Here is a 17,876-nt window from a genome sequence, read left to right as displayed (position 1 = left end):
AGCTATCTTAGCACCTTTAACAACAAATGTCTTTGGCAAAGTATACTAAAAGCCTAGGAGAGTTGTCTCAGGCATTTCATCAAACACCTTTCGGGTGGGAAATGCCTATTGATCAACTTTTGAGTGGCCAACTTAGAAGATGCATTAGGAATACTCTACTAGCAAGGAACAAGAATGACCTACACTAAAACATCCTAGAACTAACCTAATCACCCTTAATCTCCCTAACCCATGAATTCAAAAGGTGATTACTCACTAATCTCCATGATTCCTCTTAAACCCATATTGGATTTCAGATTAATCATGTAGAGAAATAGATAAGAAATCAACAATAACACAAGAACATAACAATCAAAATCCAAGAGATGAACTTCTCCAGAGAGTTTTTGTGTATTTCTCAATAGATCAAAAGATAATCTGCCTCCTGGTGGCTTACAGAGTATTAAAACATAGGTTTAGAAAATAAAAACGTGCATCATGAAATGACCAAAAGGCCCTTAAGTAAAATAGAAAATCGACCCAACAACAGACGCGGAGCGACCTCGGCATGTCGCTCCGAGAGGTCGCTCTGGCCTTCGGAAGCGACCTCAGTGGGTCGCTCTGAGAGGTCGCTCCGGGCTTCGCTTCGTGTCGTTTCGCCATAGAGACGCGAGCGACCTCGGGGTGTCGCTTTGGGAGGTCGCTCCGAGAGGGGTGTGAGATGCGAGCGACCTCGGCGCGTCGTTCTGGGCAAGTCGCTTCACTGGGTGAATATGGCGAGCGACTTCACGGGGTCGCTCCAGCTAGGTCGCTCTGAGAGGTGCTTTGGAGCGACCTCATGACGTCGCTGCGGAACCTCGCTCCCCTGCTCTGCTCGTCCAATGATCATATATTTCACCTCCTTTGAGCTCCAAATGCATCCAAATAGCCCCAAGAACTCCATGTGGCACTCCAACACCTGATAGAGACTCATGTATGCAAAATATAACCTAAACATGTCTAAATCCTAGTCTATATGATCAAAATGCACATGGATGAATGGATAAGATAATGGAAATATGCAAGATATCATACGTGGAAGCGGAAGCGTATGGAAGCGTGGAAGCGGAAGCGTATGGAAGCGCAGAAGCGAGATTTAAAAAAAAAATTAGAAAGTAGGTACGTGTTGGAAGCGTATATCCATATGTATATATATATATACATATATGTACATATTAAAATATAAGAATTTTTAACAAAATTAAGACTAAGAATTATGTAATATAAATTTAAAATAAAATATTTATTCATTTATAATAATTTTGAAATGATTTCATATTAAAACTATGAAGATACACATAAATTAAGTTTAAAAGAAATTATTATATTAATTGTTTTTAATACTTCATAAATAATTGACACAATATATTTTAATATATGATATATGTTTAATAAAAACCTCAATACATAAAGATAATTTATAGTATTAATTTTAGTATTTATATATTTATATATTTATATTCTCTATATTCATTACTATTAAAATTTGGATTTTATATAAATTAAAAACTATGATTATATTTTTTTATTGATATATGATATTGTATTTTTTTTAAAGAACGGAAGCGTGATTCCAAAATGGAATCATAAGCTTCCAACATGTTTTTAAAGAGAATATTTTGGAAACGTTTTGGAATCGAGATTCCGTAAGCTTCCACAAGGTTTCGATTCCGGTTCTGACGCGGAAAACAGACGTCCGACGAAGCTTCCATGCAACGTAGCTCACGTGTAAAAATGTAAAAATACTGACTACGTCAACTTGATGGTTATTCGTTATTAGTTTCTACGTGATATAATAAGAAAAATAAAATATGTTTTTAATTTACTTCTTTAGTATTTTTACGATTAATGATGCTGTTAGAAGACTTCATTATTGAGACTTCATTGATGGTTCACCCTATCCCTATGTTTTGTTATATGGTGAACCATTTCCAATAGTTCATCCTATTTTTAATTATAAAATAGAGTAATTTTATAATAGAGTTGTGATATACTGTAAAGGTACTATATTTTAGAATAAAAATATAGTGATAAACAAAAAAAACAACAACTTACTTTATATATAGAGTAAACTTATTTTTTTATTCTATTATAGAATGAAAAATAGAGTACTATTGAAACATTTTTACTCTAAATTCTATTTTAAAGTGGAGAATAGAGTGGAGTTGAAGATGTCCTAAGATATGCAATTGTTTTAGGTTATCATTTTTGTGCTTCTAAAACGATGAGTTTCAAAGAAATTAACAGAAAGAAAAGTCTGTAAGTAGTGCCGAATCTACGTATAGCAAGATGTGGCACTTGCCCCCATGATAATTTCAAATTTTTTTTTTTGTCGGCAGATAATTTCAAATTTTTTGTAATGTACCTAAGTTTTAGTTGTTTTCTCTTACTAAAAGTTACATTTTAACTTTATTTTTTATAAATGTGTGATTTGCCCCCTCCAAAATTGTCTGCTACATCCACGACTGCCTGTAAGGTCTATTTCTTGCTGAAAATGCCAGCCAAATTAGATAAAAAGAAAGAAGAAAAAGCTATGAACATTTGAGAAACCAAAAGAAAATGACCAAATTTTACAATACTAAAAGTTGATAATAGTCATCAGCTAGAGTGCCGGGACAGAATAGCCTAGTGGTAACACTAGAATGAACTGGATCCCAAGGCATCCGGGTTCGACTCCTCCGGGGTTCCAGAGAGCAACCCAGTGAACAAAAAAAAAAAAAAAAAAAAAAAGGTCATCACCTAGAGTGTCCACATCGATTAAAAAAAATCACCAATCAAAAAGCTTTAATCTGCCATGTCACACCCTATCGATAACAGATTAATAATGGGTCAACTTCTGTGGGCTGCTCATCTATTTCACTTGGCCCAACGTTAAAGAGCAAGGTCGTCTTCGACTCTTCCAATTCATCGGAATCAATTTGACTGCAAATCGCTGTTTCTCGTATATTAATCATCATCCACTCCCATTCATTCTATAACATTCTTCAATCCCATCTGAGTTAGATGCATCCTTCCACCTCCCTTTGTTTCTTCACATATATAAATCCTTTTGTATCAGTTCACTTCGAACCATAGTCTACATCCTCCATAAGACAACATTGATCGACAGCTATGATATCCGCTCATGCTTCCGGGAAGTCTCAAGTTGCCCTCATCGGTATGTGTCCTCTCGCTACTTTTTCATGTTTCCTTCCATCTGTCTCCACTGTAATCTCCTTAACCAGTTTCGTTTTTTTCTTCCGTGATGCAAGGCTTCATCTCATCTAATCGTGCTCCACGATACGAGCCTCAACTCAAACCAGGAGCTAATTACAGCCTTCAGAATTTCAACGACTAGATGAACTGGTGAGTGATTCGGAGCTATGTTTTCGTTCTCTCTTTTTGCTCTGTATATGGAAAGATGCCAAAGGAATCTTCAGTGACACTCTTGATCATATTTATTTTGCTTATTGTTGCAAGTTGGATTGTAATCCAGAGATTGCTAAGCTGGTGAATGAGGAGGAGGTAACTAAGGCTGAGACAAAGGATCCGCCAAGGTTGAACTTGAGCTGTAGATATGCCACTCAAATCAACATGCCTAACTACGTATATCACCTGGTCGTGGACGAACGCAGGATGCGTTTTTTTTTGGTCTATAACTGTTACAGAAGTTGTCTCTTTCTACCACCTCTGACAGTCCCACAGATGAAACCACATTTGCTGCAACTGCTGAATCGCCCCTGCTCTCTGCAAATGTTTTTGTCTGTATCTTCCAAAGGATGTGGATTGGACGCAAATAGTGCATCAATCGTTCATCCCATAGATTGGACGCCGGGGTTTCTGTTTCACTTTCCTTCCAGTTCTTAAGTTTTGTTCTGTTATTGCTATGTAAGAGGTTCTTTCATTTCTTAATTATTTCGACATAGCTCAAGTTAGACTATGGTCTTTTTTATGCTTTGTCTGATTTTGTGGTTTTAGTTGTTTTCTCACTGTTAGCTCGCACCCTTTGACCCAACCAAGAAGAAGAAGATGAAAGTTGTCATTTTGGATTCTATCGAGGACTCAACAGAGTAACAAGCGGAGAAAACTGATTCATCCCCTCGAGTTTATGTGCCGTGAAACTTTGGCTGTTTATTTTCAATGGTGTACATACATTGCTTTGTTTTTATTTATTTTCACTGCAGCTTTTGATGGCCTTCAGAGTTCATTTGTTGGATAGAACTCAGTGAGTGTTCTAACGTCTTGCCTCTTCTAAACTCTTTTATTTTTTTTTAAACTGGTGTTCTGAAGATTATGTGTCTCACATTGTTTTTTTTTTCAATGGGTGGGTTTAATCAACCTCACATTTACATGGTATTTTTAAATTCCTTTCTTTGCTAACTAACTGTTTTTACCGGCATGCATTTAAATACCTAAATCCGTATTTTCCAACGGTCTTATAGAACAGTCGCCACGGTGATCAGTGGCCTTATTCTACTGTCGATAAACAACTACAGATTCCAACGACATCATATCTTCACAGCCAAAAAATGGGGAGATGAACATGGCGACTGAAGGCCATCCTGGAAACTGCAGCGAATCATACTTGACACTACAAGGTGCTCCAGGTAAACACTAAAGCTTACTATTGTGTATTCTTTGTTGTTGTTTTTATTCTCTCTTTCTTTCTGTGGCAGCTTACTAGATGTTTCCAAATGAAATTTGGTAGGTCATCAAGAAACTTTTCTATTTACTTAACCAAGGGGAGTCATTCACCAAGGTTGTTTTTATGGTTACATGCATTCCAGTTTCATTCATCTGAAAACCTGATGAACGTTTATATGTTCCAGTCTAAGACAATGGTTTGGGAGAATGCTCTACTTGATCTTGAAGAAATTGTCTCCAAGAGCTGAGGTTCGTTGTCCGTAATTTGCCTTAGTAGCGAAATCCTAACACTTATGTTAGGTGTAGATTCCTCTGCTGAATAATAGACGAAACCCTTTTCACACCAACTGAGAGATACTTGAAACAAGCTATTGTCAAAAAGAATCATGGTGTTTCAAGCTATCTGCTATCATGATTTTTGCATGCTTATTGGTTGCAAAATCAATACTTCCCTTAAGATGGCTGCTATGATGGATGCTTTAGTTACTGTTTGACCTGAATCAACTTGAAAAGATTGAAGATTACTTCTTCTAAATATTTTTAAATATGAAGCACAATGGCGCCACTGCCACATATAATCAAAGGCCTTTTACTATGTTCTAAGACCCAATTTATGATCTTAAAATTCTTGCGTTTCCATGTGTTTTGTTTCTCTTTTTACTGCTATTTTTTTTTGTGCTTTTCTTGAATTTGTAGAAGAATAGAGTAGGCCAGAGCTGGAATTCTTGAACATCAATATGATCTTTGAAAACTTAGCCAGGCTTCGGCTTATGTAAGTAAAATGAGTCTATGTTTTCCAAGACTGACTATGCAAATTAATTTCTTTGATTCCTATTTGAGACTCTTTTTTTTTTGATATAAACACATTATGTAGAGCTTCCTGAGGCTGTTGTATTGTACCCGGTTTCTCAACAGAGGGAATAGTTCTGGTGGTAGACATTGTAAGGGTGGGGAGGTTGGAAGATAATGCAACAGAAAAAGAACCAAATTAAGAAAAAGAATCCTCTGATTTTAGAAAACCATACGACACACTATTATTCTTAGTTGTAATGGAGTTAACTTTTAATATATTAAGAGATACTCTACATCAGGTTTTGGTTGCTTATAAATAATTTTCCTCTATCTTCTACCAAAAACCATTCAAATATTACAAGAATCAGTAGACATGAGAAGATTAGTCACAATCACAACGAATACAAAGCCTCTTTTATTGGCGTTTTCAAAGCTTCTTTTACCGGCGTTTTCAATCTCGCAACAAAAATTATCGATGATAAATCATGGCTTCGCTTGCAAAGATATTAGAACATCATTAAAAATGTGAAAATGGAGTTTGCTTTCAACATTTGTAACAGTTCCATTTTGATTTATCAACAAGCTTTAAGATTATACATCTTAAAGCAGTACTGAAGAATAATCATTACATCTAACATTTTTAAAATCAGAACAAAAAATGATAAGTTTTTAATTATAAACTTCTCAAAAGAATAATTGCATTGATAAAAAAATAAACACTTACTCATTTGTTTCATGATGCAAATAAAGAAAGAAAGAAAACAAGAAAAATACATATTTTGAATTTTAAAAAGATTTGGGTTTATGCTCGAGAAATAAACTTTTGGTGTATATCATATTTTTCCAGTTAACAATTATAGTATATATGTATGCAAACTTTACTATCGTCTTTTCATATAATCATTTGTTTATGTTTTAATTTGAAAGCCTTTAGTCAAAATAATAATAATATTTTGGTTTTAATTATAATATATCATATAGAGAGAAAATGTGTAAATTGTCCAAAGAAATAGTTGTGTAGAAATTAAAAAGAAAAAGATGGATAAGCTTCAAAATATTCCAAATATAAAAGAATAGTTGAATCATAACTACGTTTAGTTAACTTTATATATATATATATATATATATAGCTTAGTACTTACTATTCCAAATTTACTTCTTATATTAACAATCAATCTTGAATTTCAATATTTATAACTTCATCATATAATTTAATTTAATTTATATAGTCAACATACATTATATATTTAAATATAAAATATTTAATTAGTTTAAATTAAATACCTTTATTTTTGTGAAAAAATGAATGGAGAGGCATGCCATCTACTTTAAAATAATTATCTAATTATATATATATATATATATATATATATATATATATAACTCTTAAATATTAAAAATGTATACATTACGGAACAACCAAGCATTTCTATCGAGGGAGCTGTAAAGCATAAATAATCGAAAATATAAAGTTGTTGTGGTGGCAAACACTATCCCACAATATATAAAGGTAAAAACAAATACACACTTGAATGTCTAAACATACTGATTAAAAACCTTATTAACAAGAAAGATAATTCTTTTCTCATGATAGGCACACACATTTTTACTTTAACAAGACAATAAAAATCGTCAACGACTTCAAAGAAAAAAAAGAGAATGAGGTTCAATACATGAGTTAAGCTACACCTTAGTTCAGAAGATAACAATCGAGGAAAAACATCTAAGAGCAACTTCCAACATAATCCAGACTGTTTTTATTCTAAACTCAAGTTTTGAATTTTTGCAAACTAATTAAAATAATTTACTAGAAAAATGTTAAAATCTATATGCAACATTCAAACAAAAAACACAGACCATGTCTTCTTTCATATATTATATCTTACATAATACATAGTTTATATACATATGATAATTCTGCAATATTTAATATTCACACTACGAAACTCATTGTAATATTTAAAAAACAAATTATCTGCGCGTAGCGCGGAAAACGATCTAGTTATGTTTAATGATTTGATTCTTAAACTTCATTCATACATTCAATTATACACACTGAATGTGATAACGGTAAAGGTTTGTGAGAGCAGACTAAACAAAAGCAAAAAGTTGTAAGCAAGGCAACCAAACATAAAACCAGTCGGAAGAATGATATGGACGCTATCCTCCATAATGCTATTTATTACTATATTTGGATTATACTAATTGAAGAAGGAAAGTGTTTCATAAAAAAAAATTGAATAGAAAAAAAAAACAGATCGGCTGTTGTATTTCAAAACATATGTAAAATTTAAGAAGTGGCATAGGGTTTTTAGTTTCTTGAACATATACATAATTTATCTATGTTTAAAAATATTGAACATTATTATATAAATTATGTTTTTGTTCGTTGTATGTTATAAATTATTATCTTTTATTAAACTTAATATTAAAACGAGTTAAAATAGTCTCAGTCTAAAACTACTATTCAAGAATCGACTTCAAAGAAAATTCATAAACCTATAGTAATACTTTGAATTGTTCCGATGCATTTACTTATGATGAAATTTTGATCATTTTAAACTATGTTGGAAGTTATATATACAAGTAATATTATTAAATTTACAAAATATAATAGAAAATAAACTCATTTTGTAGTGATAAGTATTATTATTTCTTCGTTTCACATAATATAACATATTTTACAATAAACAAACTCTGTAACAGTAGAGACATTTAAAAAAATAAATTCCCCATTTTATATAAATAAACTATGCACGAAACAATGAAAATATTAATTTTAACTGGTCAAACAAACACAATCACCCCAATTTAATGCAATAATTTACATATGAAAAATATGATTAAATTTAAAATGCAATTTACCATGAAAATATGTGAAAATTATTACTCGTTTCAATATTTGAAACAAAAATTTGCTATAACACCACTATTGATGTTATTTGCAGCTTTAGAAGAACAAACTAATACAAATCAAACCATTTTGAAGCATTATTAAAATTATACAAGAATATAAAATACCAAACTTAAATTTAACCACACAACAATAAAAAAAATCTAAACTATCTTTATCTGCTTTAATGTTGTAGACATTTTCTACTTTATTAGTTCTAAATTATGTAAAAATATTAAAAATAAACATCAATAAAATTATTGAAATTTTTTACGAAAATATAAAAAAAGGAACATCCAGAAACTTAAGGAAATAATAACTTATTAAGTTAATATTGAGAAAATGAGACATGAAAAAAGAAAAAAAATAAATTAAATATAAAATAAATTAAAAATAATTGAAATATTATATAATTATAGTAATTTAAAATACATAGGAAAAAGAATCTAGTATTTACTAAAAACTTTATTGTTGGAAGATAGCTTAACAATATAGCTAAGATACAAACGTACACGAGTAAAAAAAAAGTCAACCATCACAACACATTTTTCCTTTAGATATCAAATAAACAACAATTTCAACACTCTTTTTCAATACATTTCCCAAAACAAAAAGAATATGACATTCTCTCACCAACCAAACCGGAAAATAAAAAGACTAAACCGGTTTTCTCCAGTGGAAACCAAAAAAAAAAAAACGAAATGCATGGCAAATTCACTGATTAGTTCCAAACTTCCAAACAGTCCATTAATTACCTATTTACACACTTTTTATTAATTCCTTTCAAATTTTTTTACCGTTCATATAAATGACCATCGTCTTCCAAATCAGTTACTCCAAGCATCGCCAGATCAAGATGACATTTCATCTCGGATTTGGTCTGTTGCAACTGTGTGTAAGTGTCAATCATACTCGAAAGACTCGTATTAGTTTTCCTGCTTGAGTATGTTCTCGTCTCTAGTCCTCCTTCTCCACCTCTCAAGATTGTGACTATCTCTTCCATACCAGGCCTTCGAGACTCTTCATTGATCACACATGCCGCTGCAGCACGGATCATCCGCTCCATGTAAACCGAGTTTTTTCTTGTACATCTCAATCTCGGATCAAGTAGCTCTTCTACAGCTTCAATCCCTCTATCCAACAACGGTTTCGCCTATATACAAAAAAATAAAATAATCAAAGTCTTTTTCCAATCAAAGTTTCAGGACAATATTATTAGTGTGATAAAGAAATGGTGTGACATACCCAAACAACTAAATTTCCTTCACCAGATGATCTTCTTGGTTCGATTGGTTTTCTACCGGTTAACAGCTCAAGCAACACAACACCAAAGGCGTAAACATCGGTCTTGTCAGATATCTTACCATGTTGGAAATACTCTGGAGCTAGATATCTGCATAGCGGATTAGATCATTAAGAAGTGGCTATAAATGAGAAAGAACAAAACTCGTGCATCGTAGGTTTCGATCTATACCCGAATGTGCCTTTCACGGTCTTGCAAAGGAAAGGAACAGAAGGTGCAGCGGTCCAAGTAGCTAACCCGAAGTCACACAACTGTAACGAAAAATCCGCACGAAACAATTATTATTTCAATAATCTAATAGATCATTCATTCCCTAAAGAAAGACTGTCTTTACCTTTGGTATCTTCTTTGAGGAAAGGAGTATATTGGAGGGTTTGATATCTCTATGAACAACACACTGCTCTGTTCCATTATGCAAATAAGCAATCGCATCAGCGATCCCTAGTGCTACCTTGTACCTTGCTGACCAAGGCAAAGCGGCTTTCATGCCTTTCTTCTTCTTCTTATCTATTTAAAAAAAAACGAAAAACTAGCGTCAGTCTTTAAGATTAGCTTTGATCTATAAAGCAGCAAAGGAGATGGTAAAACTTTTCTCTTACAGTGTAAATAGTGTTCAAGGCTACCACCTGAGACGTACTTGTAAACCAAGAATAAACCCTCTTCAGGATCTATACAGAAACCAAGAAGAGGCACAATGTTTGAGCTATGAAGAGAGCTTGCAATCATCAACTCTCTACAAAAAGATTTTGGAGACTCTTTGTCTTCTTTATCAAGCCTTTTGATCGCTAAAGCCGTTTTCCAAATTCCGATTTTACCCCTGAACACATAGCTACAAGCTCCTCTTCCCAACACTCTCCCTAAAAAAAAATTCAAAAAGTCAAACACCTTTCTCCAAAAAAATTCCATGGAACTAAAACTCAAGAACGTACCTTTGGAGAAATTACGAGTGGCGGCGACGATTTCGCCGTAGCTGAACCGAACCAAAGTGTTAGCTACCGGAGAGATACTCTTCTCCAGCGATCGAGCTCTTGTCCACGTCAATTCGTCTGTAGATTTCCCAGTTTCCTTTACTCCATTCTCCAGATTCACCATCAGAACCGTCGCGGAGCCACCGGAGACTGATAAATTCCGACAAGAAGACGAAGCAGACAGCGAAGGCGCTTCTCCTCCTTTCATCTTCTCAAGCTCAGTTTGTGAGCAGAGGCTGAATCTAAACGAAGAATGAACAGAGTGAGGGTCATGGTTTATATTCTCCGGAGCTGTCTCCGCCAAAAGCCACGCCTTGTTGTTATCTCCGCCGCTTCCACTGTTGTTGCCGGAGTTTTCTATTGAGCTTGGTCCGGCTGGAGGAGGAAGGAAACAAGCGAGACCCAGATCAAAGATCATCTTTTTCAAACGGGTCTTCAGTCCTTTCTCATTGGCGAGATCTTGAGAAGATGAAGAAGTGAGAATGGGAGCATTTAAGGAACTGCCCTGAAGATTTGTTTCTGGGTTTCGTGGATGAACAGACGTTCCCATTCTTTTTTCCTTAAGAAAAGAGCACAATTTACCCAGAAAAGAGTTTGATTCTGGGAAGCTTTGCTTGATGGAAGAGAAAGAGAATATATATTTTTCTCTCCAATTTTGTTTTTCTTAGCAATGTTTAGGTTTATAAGTCGGAGCAAGATTAAATTAATATATGATTAGTGGTGGAAGGTGGAATCATTTTCTTTTCCCTATACCGTTAAGTTGTAGTTGTGATCTAGAGCAAGAAAAAACAGGGGAGGGGGAAATTATTAGGCATGATTAGAGGATTTTTAAATAATTGAGTTTAAAATAATTGGGAGCGTTACAAAACAAATCAATGAGTGAGTATTAAATGTATAGAATAACAATGTAATATTTTAAAGATTAGGTCATATGGGTAAAGTTGTTTACTAATACTCAAAGGGGGACAAAAGCTGAGCCCACAAGGTTATGGTTCTGTGGATAATGAAGAAGGGGAGTGACATTTAAAAAACATTATGTCAAAAAAAAACAACAAGTGTTGCTATCAATATAAATAAACATATAGTGAAACTTCATTATATAAATTTCGTGATATTCTCAATTTTAATAAAAACTAATTATTCTCAGTAGTTATTCAGAGAGTAATGGTTCGATGCAAACAAAATGGTGTCACATATTCCACAAGAGCATACTATGCATGAACCCCAAATCTTAAGTTTGGGTAATATATGTATGATAAATGGATTTTGGACATCCACAACATAGTTTAGCGGCTGTGGATGGACAGCTTAGGAATGCTTCAACTTATGGAGACACAAAATTACCTACGACGAGAGTCTACCTTACATTCAGAAGTAGAAACATACGATGGGTGATAGAGAATATGCTTCAGAATTCGATATGCCAGACTTTTGGGACATATTACAAGGATTTGATCGCCATGATTAAAGAACTTCGTGTTTAGCCAAGCTTTGCAACATAATTGGAGAGCTTTCCATACAAAACTTTGTTTGGGCACACTTTGCAACAGAATTTGGGCCCACTTGAGATATATTTATCCCTGAGAGTCTTCCTTCTACATATACATATGCCCTTCTAATTTATGATATCAGTGCTTTTGTTAGAATAATAAAGAGAAGTGGAGATACAGGGCCTCCTTGACAAAGTACATGAGATGCTCTTCTATTCTTTTTGGCTTGTCATTCAGTAGTAATTTATTGTGTGATTGTTAATTGCAAGAGGTATGGGCATGGGTTAAACTTATTCTTTTTAGTGAATGATGAGAAAATCATAAGTGTTGGGGGTGTTATGCCACCTAAATGAAATGTGTCATTGCTAAATTTTCTCGGGGCTAGGGATCAGACTGTAGTGGCTGTATGGTTTCAGAATGATGCACTGTCAATAATGTGTGCAAATCATGTTAATCTTACCTACTCTAGATAATTGTCAGGGGTTCATGCAATACAACTTCTCTCATTTTAACCATTCAACCTTTAATTATTCCTCCCTGGGGTCATATTACTTAAAAGTAAAGTAAAATAGTGCACAGTTTGAATTCTTAGGTCAAAATTTAAAATCTAGTTATATTTTTAGTAAATTATTAAAATCTCTTTTTAACACAATTTTTATATATAAAAATGTAAAATATATATCATCCAGGGATAACATGAGGCAAATACTTAATTTCCAGATACTTGCTATTTAGTTTATATTATTCAAGTGATTTGCTTTGCTACTTGTACTTGATTTATATTTGAAACAAATAATCATTACAATAAGGGTTTATTTTCCAACCAGCCATATTTCGGTAACAAATTAAGAATATGGCGTTGATTTTGACGTTATTAGATTTCATAGCATTTAGGCACTATTTTCCCGGTTTCGTTCTTTTTTGAACAGGTTGCCAGTAAAATTATTTCTTCCTCCAATCATCCCAATTTATCTTAGAATGAAACGACGTTGATGGTTATTGCGACAATAGTGGCTATCGCGCCGCTGGCGGTGGTGGTGATTACAAACATGGTGGCTACAGTAGAAGTAATAAGGATGAAACAGAGCTCGTCAAATCCAAAAGAAGTTATGTTATGATTGCGATGATTGGAAAAAGAGATAATGTTATAGAAAAAGATAAACAGTAAATAGAATAGAACATTCTAAATAGTATAGTTCATATTAATGAAATTATAAAATAATTTAATAATAGTGGAGGTAATATTTACCAAAACGTCTACCCAAATCTTTCATAAACTAAATCCAAAACACTAATCACTAAATCCTAAAAAGAAATATAAACTTTAATCTAAATATTAAATCTGTACATAGTGCACAATATGAAATATTGTCAAAATAGAGTAGTAACAAATGAAATAGCAGAGTACATAGTAACAAATGAAATAGTAATACTAGTCACTAAACTTTAAAAGGAAATATAAACCCAAAACACTAATCACTAAACCCCAAAAAGAAATATAAACCTTAACACAAATATCAAATCTGCACATAATACATAATATGAATCATTATCAAAATAGAGTAGTAACAAACCAAATAGGAAAGAAAGTAATGATTACCCTAAAGTTAACCCAAACCTTCAATAAACTAAATCCAAACACTAATCACTAAACCCTAAAAAAAACCCAAGACCCTAATCACTAAACCCTAAAAAGAAATATAAACCCTACACCAAATATCAAATTTTCACATAGTACATAATATGAAGCATTATCAAAATAGAATAGTAACAAACGAAATAACATAGTATATATTAATATTTTTTTTTTTGATCAAACGAACTTGCGTTACTTAATTTAAAGAGATAGTTACTCCATAACAGGAGGAGAGCTTACAAGCAAACGTAGAGCTGTTTTGGCTAAGCCATCCGCACATACATTAGCCAAGCGAGGCGTAAAAACAAAAGAGATAGATAGAAGGGAACTACTCAACACGCGAATGTCGTGGAGGATCCCTTGGAGCTCGATTACGGATGAATCCGTGGTGAGCAAGGAAATGAGATTACGAGAGTCTGAGAGGCACCTCAAGTTGAGGAAGCCCAAGTGAATTGCCGACGAGATTGCTGCCTTCAAAGCTAGAGCTTCAGCCATTAATGCCGAGCTGACAAAGCTTCTTGCATCAGAACCTTGCGCTAAGGTCGATCCCCCCAAGTCTTTAAAGATCCATCCCATGCCACCATACTTCGATTTTGCATCCCAAGCTCCATCGGTGAAGATCAGAGTCGAGGGGCTGGTCATATTAGTTTGTTGGGGGGGGAGGACAGCGTGGGGCTTTTGGCGAGGAAAGGTTTTGTGCTTGGCTCCATTCTCTTGCGTCCCTGATCGCTTTATTGATAACCTCCCCTTCAGAGTATTTTTTATCTTCAAAGAGAAGTTGGTTCCTGCTAGTCCATAGGTTCCATAAGATCCATGGATGTAGAGGCTGATAAATACCTGAAGGGGGAAGATTGATTATCTTTTTGCTGCCCTCGAGAAGCTGATGGATCGTTGCAGTTGCAGTAGACGGTTTGTGGAGAGCCGGTATAAGATCCCAAACCTTTGCAGCGAAAGGGCATTGGAAGAAGGCATGAAGCTCGGTCTCTCGTTTACCGCACCGTTTACATTCCGTGTTGATATTAATGCCCTGTCGTGCCAAAGCGTCCCCAATCGAGAGCGCCTTGTTCGAAAGCCTCCACATAAAGAGACAGAGCTTGGGGGTGGTCTCAATATTCCAAACGCATGATCTCCAATTATAGTTGGACTGCACAAGCTCTGTTCCATGACAAGTGTTTTGCAATTTTGTCAGAGCATAACCAGATTTCGTGGTATACTCACCAGACTTCACCGGCAACCAAACCAAGACATCATTCATGTTAAAGGTGCTAGGTTGTAGAAGTCTGATCGTATCCTCATACTGAGGTAGATGGGCTCGTATAGCAGTCACATTCCAGTCTCCCTTTGTCGGGTGGAGGAGATCTTGGACAGTGAGATTTTGCTCATTGAGGTTTGGAGGGCCGAAAGGTCTCAGGGTTTCGCCAGTTGACAGCCAGTTTTCGTTCCAGATATTGATGTCCTTACCCGTCCCCACTACCCATCCTAGACCCATCTTCAGGACTTCTCTACCCGCTAAGAGCCCCCTCCAACCATGTGACATTGCACCAGTCGAGGAGCAAGAGAGGAGGTTGTTATGGTGGCAATACTTGCCCAAGAGAGTCTGGCCCAGCAGGGAGTCAGGATGTTTCAGAAGTCTCCAAGTCAGCTTAGCCAACAGAGCGTCATTGAAACGTTCTATGTCACGGAAACCAAGTCCGCCCGCAGACTTTGGGAGAGTCAGTTTCTCCCAAGGGACCCAACACATGCGTTTTACCTCAGGCGTTTGATCCCACCAGAACCGCGTTAAGACGGATTGAATTTGTTTGCATAAGGACACCGGGAGCTTGAAGCAAGACATAGCATACGAGGGCATCACAGCTAGTACCGTCTTTAGTAAGACCATTTTCCCGGCACCCGACAGTAGCTTAGAGCTCCAGCTATGGGATTTTTGCCGGATCCTGTCCACTATCGATGAGAAAATATCTCGTTTCTTCCTACCAAAATGCTCCGGTAATCCAAGATACTTCCCAATACCACCTTCTTTTGCAATGCCTAACGCTGTCTTCACGTTTTCTTTGGTCGCCGGGAGTGTTTTTGATGAGAAGGTGATAGCAGACTTGGCACGGTTGATGCATTGGTCGGAGGCCATCTCGTAGCGGTGGAGGATAGATGTCAACTCCTTGCAGCTAGCTCTATCCGATCTGCAGAAAAACATCGTGTCGTCGGCAAACAACAGATGATTAATTGCCGGGCAGCCACGAGCAACTTTGATGCCCGCTAAAGTTCCTCGATCCCGCGCTTGGTTGCAAAGTCCGGATAAGACTTCTGTGCAGAGAATAAAGAGATACGGCGACAGTGGATCTCCTTGTCGGAGGCCTCGTGATGGTAGAACCCCTCCCTGTGGTGCACCGTTGATGAGGAAGGTATAAGAGACCGAGGAGACACACTCCATTATCCAAGAGACCCACACACTATCGAATCCAAACCTCTCCAGAACCTCTCGGATAAAGTCCCACTCGATCCGGTCATAAGCCTTGCTCATGTCGGTCTTGACTGCCATCGTGCATCGTTGTCGAGCTGCCGATGTTCTTAGGAAATGGAGGATCTCATGAGTGATAAGGACATTATCAGAGATAGCTCTTCCGGGAACAAAGGCCGACTGGTGAACCGAGATGAGCTGAGAGAGGAGAGGCTGGATCCGTTTGGTGAGGATCTTAGCGATAATCTTGTAGTGGGTAGTGCACAAGGCAATTGGCCTATAGTCTGCTACACGTTTTGGCCCTGGGATCTTCGGGATCAGACGGACGTGTGTCTCGTTTTGTTGACGGTGAAGCTCGCCCGAGGAAAAGAAGGACCGTATATCATGGGTCACGTCGGGGCCAATAATATCCCAAAAAGATTGGTAGAAGCCCGCGGAAAAACCATCCGGACCCGGAGCTTTATCCACACTGATTGAGAAGACCGCAGCTTTAATTTCAGCATCAGTTGGGAGGGCTGTGAGGGTCCGGTTCATTTCCGTGGTCACCTTAGGTGCGAGAGCCTCCTGAACCACATTCAGGTCACCGGTGGACTTAGAGGAGAAGATGTCTTGATAGTATTTGGAGATGGTATGGACAATCTGAGTCTCCTCAAAGAAGGCAGTACCATCCTCATCTTCTATAACCGAAAACTTGTTTTGTACTCGCTGGCTACGAGTGACTGCATGGAAGAAGCTTGAGTTTCTATCACCGCTATTGAGCCATTGGATGCGGCTTCGCTGTCGCCAAAACTTCCTCTAGATAGGCTTTGTGGAGAGTTTCTTGTAGAGATAAGATGAGCTCCTGATTTGGAAAGGGATCAGAAAGCGCCAGTTCCAGCTGTGTTTGAGTGGAGAGGATGAGGGCTTATTGTTCTGGTTTTGGAGCTTGGTCCACGCCACAATATTTGATCGAACTCTGCTGATTTTGGTCATCACAGAGCCCGATGGTCTCTCCTTCCATGTCTCCTCCACCAGGGCTCTGATTTCAGGCTTGTCTCGGAGTCTTCTATCAAAGCGAAACACACCACCTTTCTTCTTCAGCAGGTTACTGTCGAACAAGGTAACAACCGGCCTATGGTCGGAGCCTTCAAAACGATGGTATTCACATCTGCCCATAGGGAACATTTCACTCCATTCCAAGTTAGCCATTGCTCGATCGAGTCTTGACTGAATGAAGTGACTGTAACGGGTACCTCTCCACGAGAGAGAGTTGCCGGAATGTTGAAGATCCCATATCCCATACTGGGCAACAAAGCTCCGAAAGGCGAGGAAGGAACCTTCCCATCGGAGAGGGCCTCCAAGTTTCTCAGAGTTGTTTAGGAGATCATTGAAATCTCCTGTGATCAGCCAAGCATCTTGTCTTTGATCCCCTATCTCTGCTAACTTGTTCCATAAGTTTGCTCGATCCTCTTTACGAGGTGCACCATAAACGTAGGAAACAAAGAAAGTCTTATTATGGCTGGTGATACAAGTATCAATAATATTTGGAGTTGAATACAACACATCTAGTTGAACACTTGGTTTCCATGACAGAGCGAGTCCACCACTAAGGCCTTCGGGGGGAACTGTGAAGTGTAGGGAATATTCAGTTCCTCTATATGAGTTGAGGACCGCTTCGTCTTGATTCTTGGTCTCCATAAGGAACATGATGTCAGGGGA

The 17,876-nt window shown here is 36.5% G+C and overlaps 2 protein-coding genes and 1 long non-coding RNA gene across 10 annotated transcripts; 1 reads left to right on the top strand and 2 right to left on the bottom strand.

Moving 5' to 3' along the window:
- Positions 1-2,869: 2,869 nt before the first annotated feature.
- LOC106436454 lies at positions 2,870-5,731 on the top strand. Of its 8 annotated transcripts, none has more exons than XR_002662874.2 (7): positions 2,875-3,175; positions 3,270-3,363; positions 3,478-3,885; positions 3,976-4,604; positions 4,706-4,756; positions 4,827-5,413; positions 5,516-5,731. It is a non-coding gene; the product is annotated as an uncharacterized LOC106436454 (long non-coding RNA). The 8 variants fall into 8 exon arrangements; XR_007322500.1 differs by having other exon boundaries at positions 3,478-4,350; positions 4,445-4,604; XR_002662870.2 differs by having other exon boundaries at positions 2,877-3,175; positions 3,478-4,350; positions 4,440-4,604.
- Positions 5,732-8,848: 3,117 nt separating this feature from the next.
- LOC106441227 (probable serine/threonine-protein kinase PBL7) lies at positions 8,849-11,411 on the bottom strand. The gene is made up of 6 exons (XM_013883053.3): positions 10,559-11,411; positions 10,229-10,486; positions 9,964-10,136; positions 9,801-9,880; positions 9,572-9,719; positions 8,849-9,479 (listed from the first exon to the last, which is right to left on the bottom strand). The coding sequence occupies exons 1-6, from the start codon at positions 11,145-11,147 to the stop codon at positions 9,120-9,122; spliced, it is 1,608 nt and encodes a 535-aa protein (XP_013738507.1). The 5' UTR covers positions 11,148-11,411; the 3' UTR covers positions 8,849-9,119.
- A 2,525-nt stretch (positions 11,412-13,936) lies between these two features.
- Positions 13,937-16,712, bottom strand: LOC106442922. Its single transcript, XM_013884543.1, has 2 exons — positions 14,561-16,712; positions 13,937-14,508 (listed from the first exon to the last, which is right to left on the bottom strand). Exons 1-2 carry the CDS (start codon positions 16,710-16,712, stop codon positions 13,937-13,939), a joined length of 2,724 nt encoding a protein of 907 aa, XP_013739997.1.
- Positions 16,713-17,876: the final 1,164 nt, after the last annotated feature.

The sequence above is a fragment of the Brassica napus genome, chromosome C4 (assembly GCF_020379485.1).
Source record: "Brassica napus cultivar Da-Ae chromosome C4, Da-Ae, whole genome shotgun sequence".
Classification (NCBI taxonomy): domain Eukaryota; kingdom Viridiplantae; phylum Streptophyta; class Magnoliopsida; order Brassicales; family Brassicaceae; genus Brassica; species Brassica napus.
The sequence above is the reverse complement of the archived record's forward strand: the minus strand, read 5'-3'. Positions and strand labels throughout refer to the sequence as shown.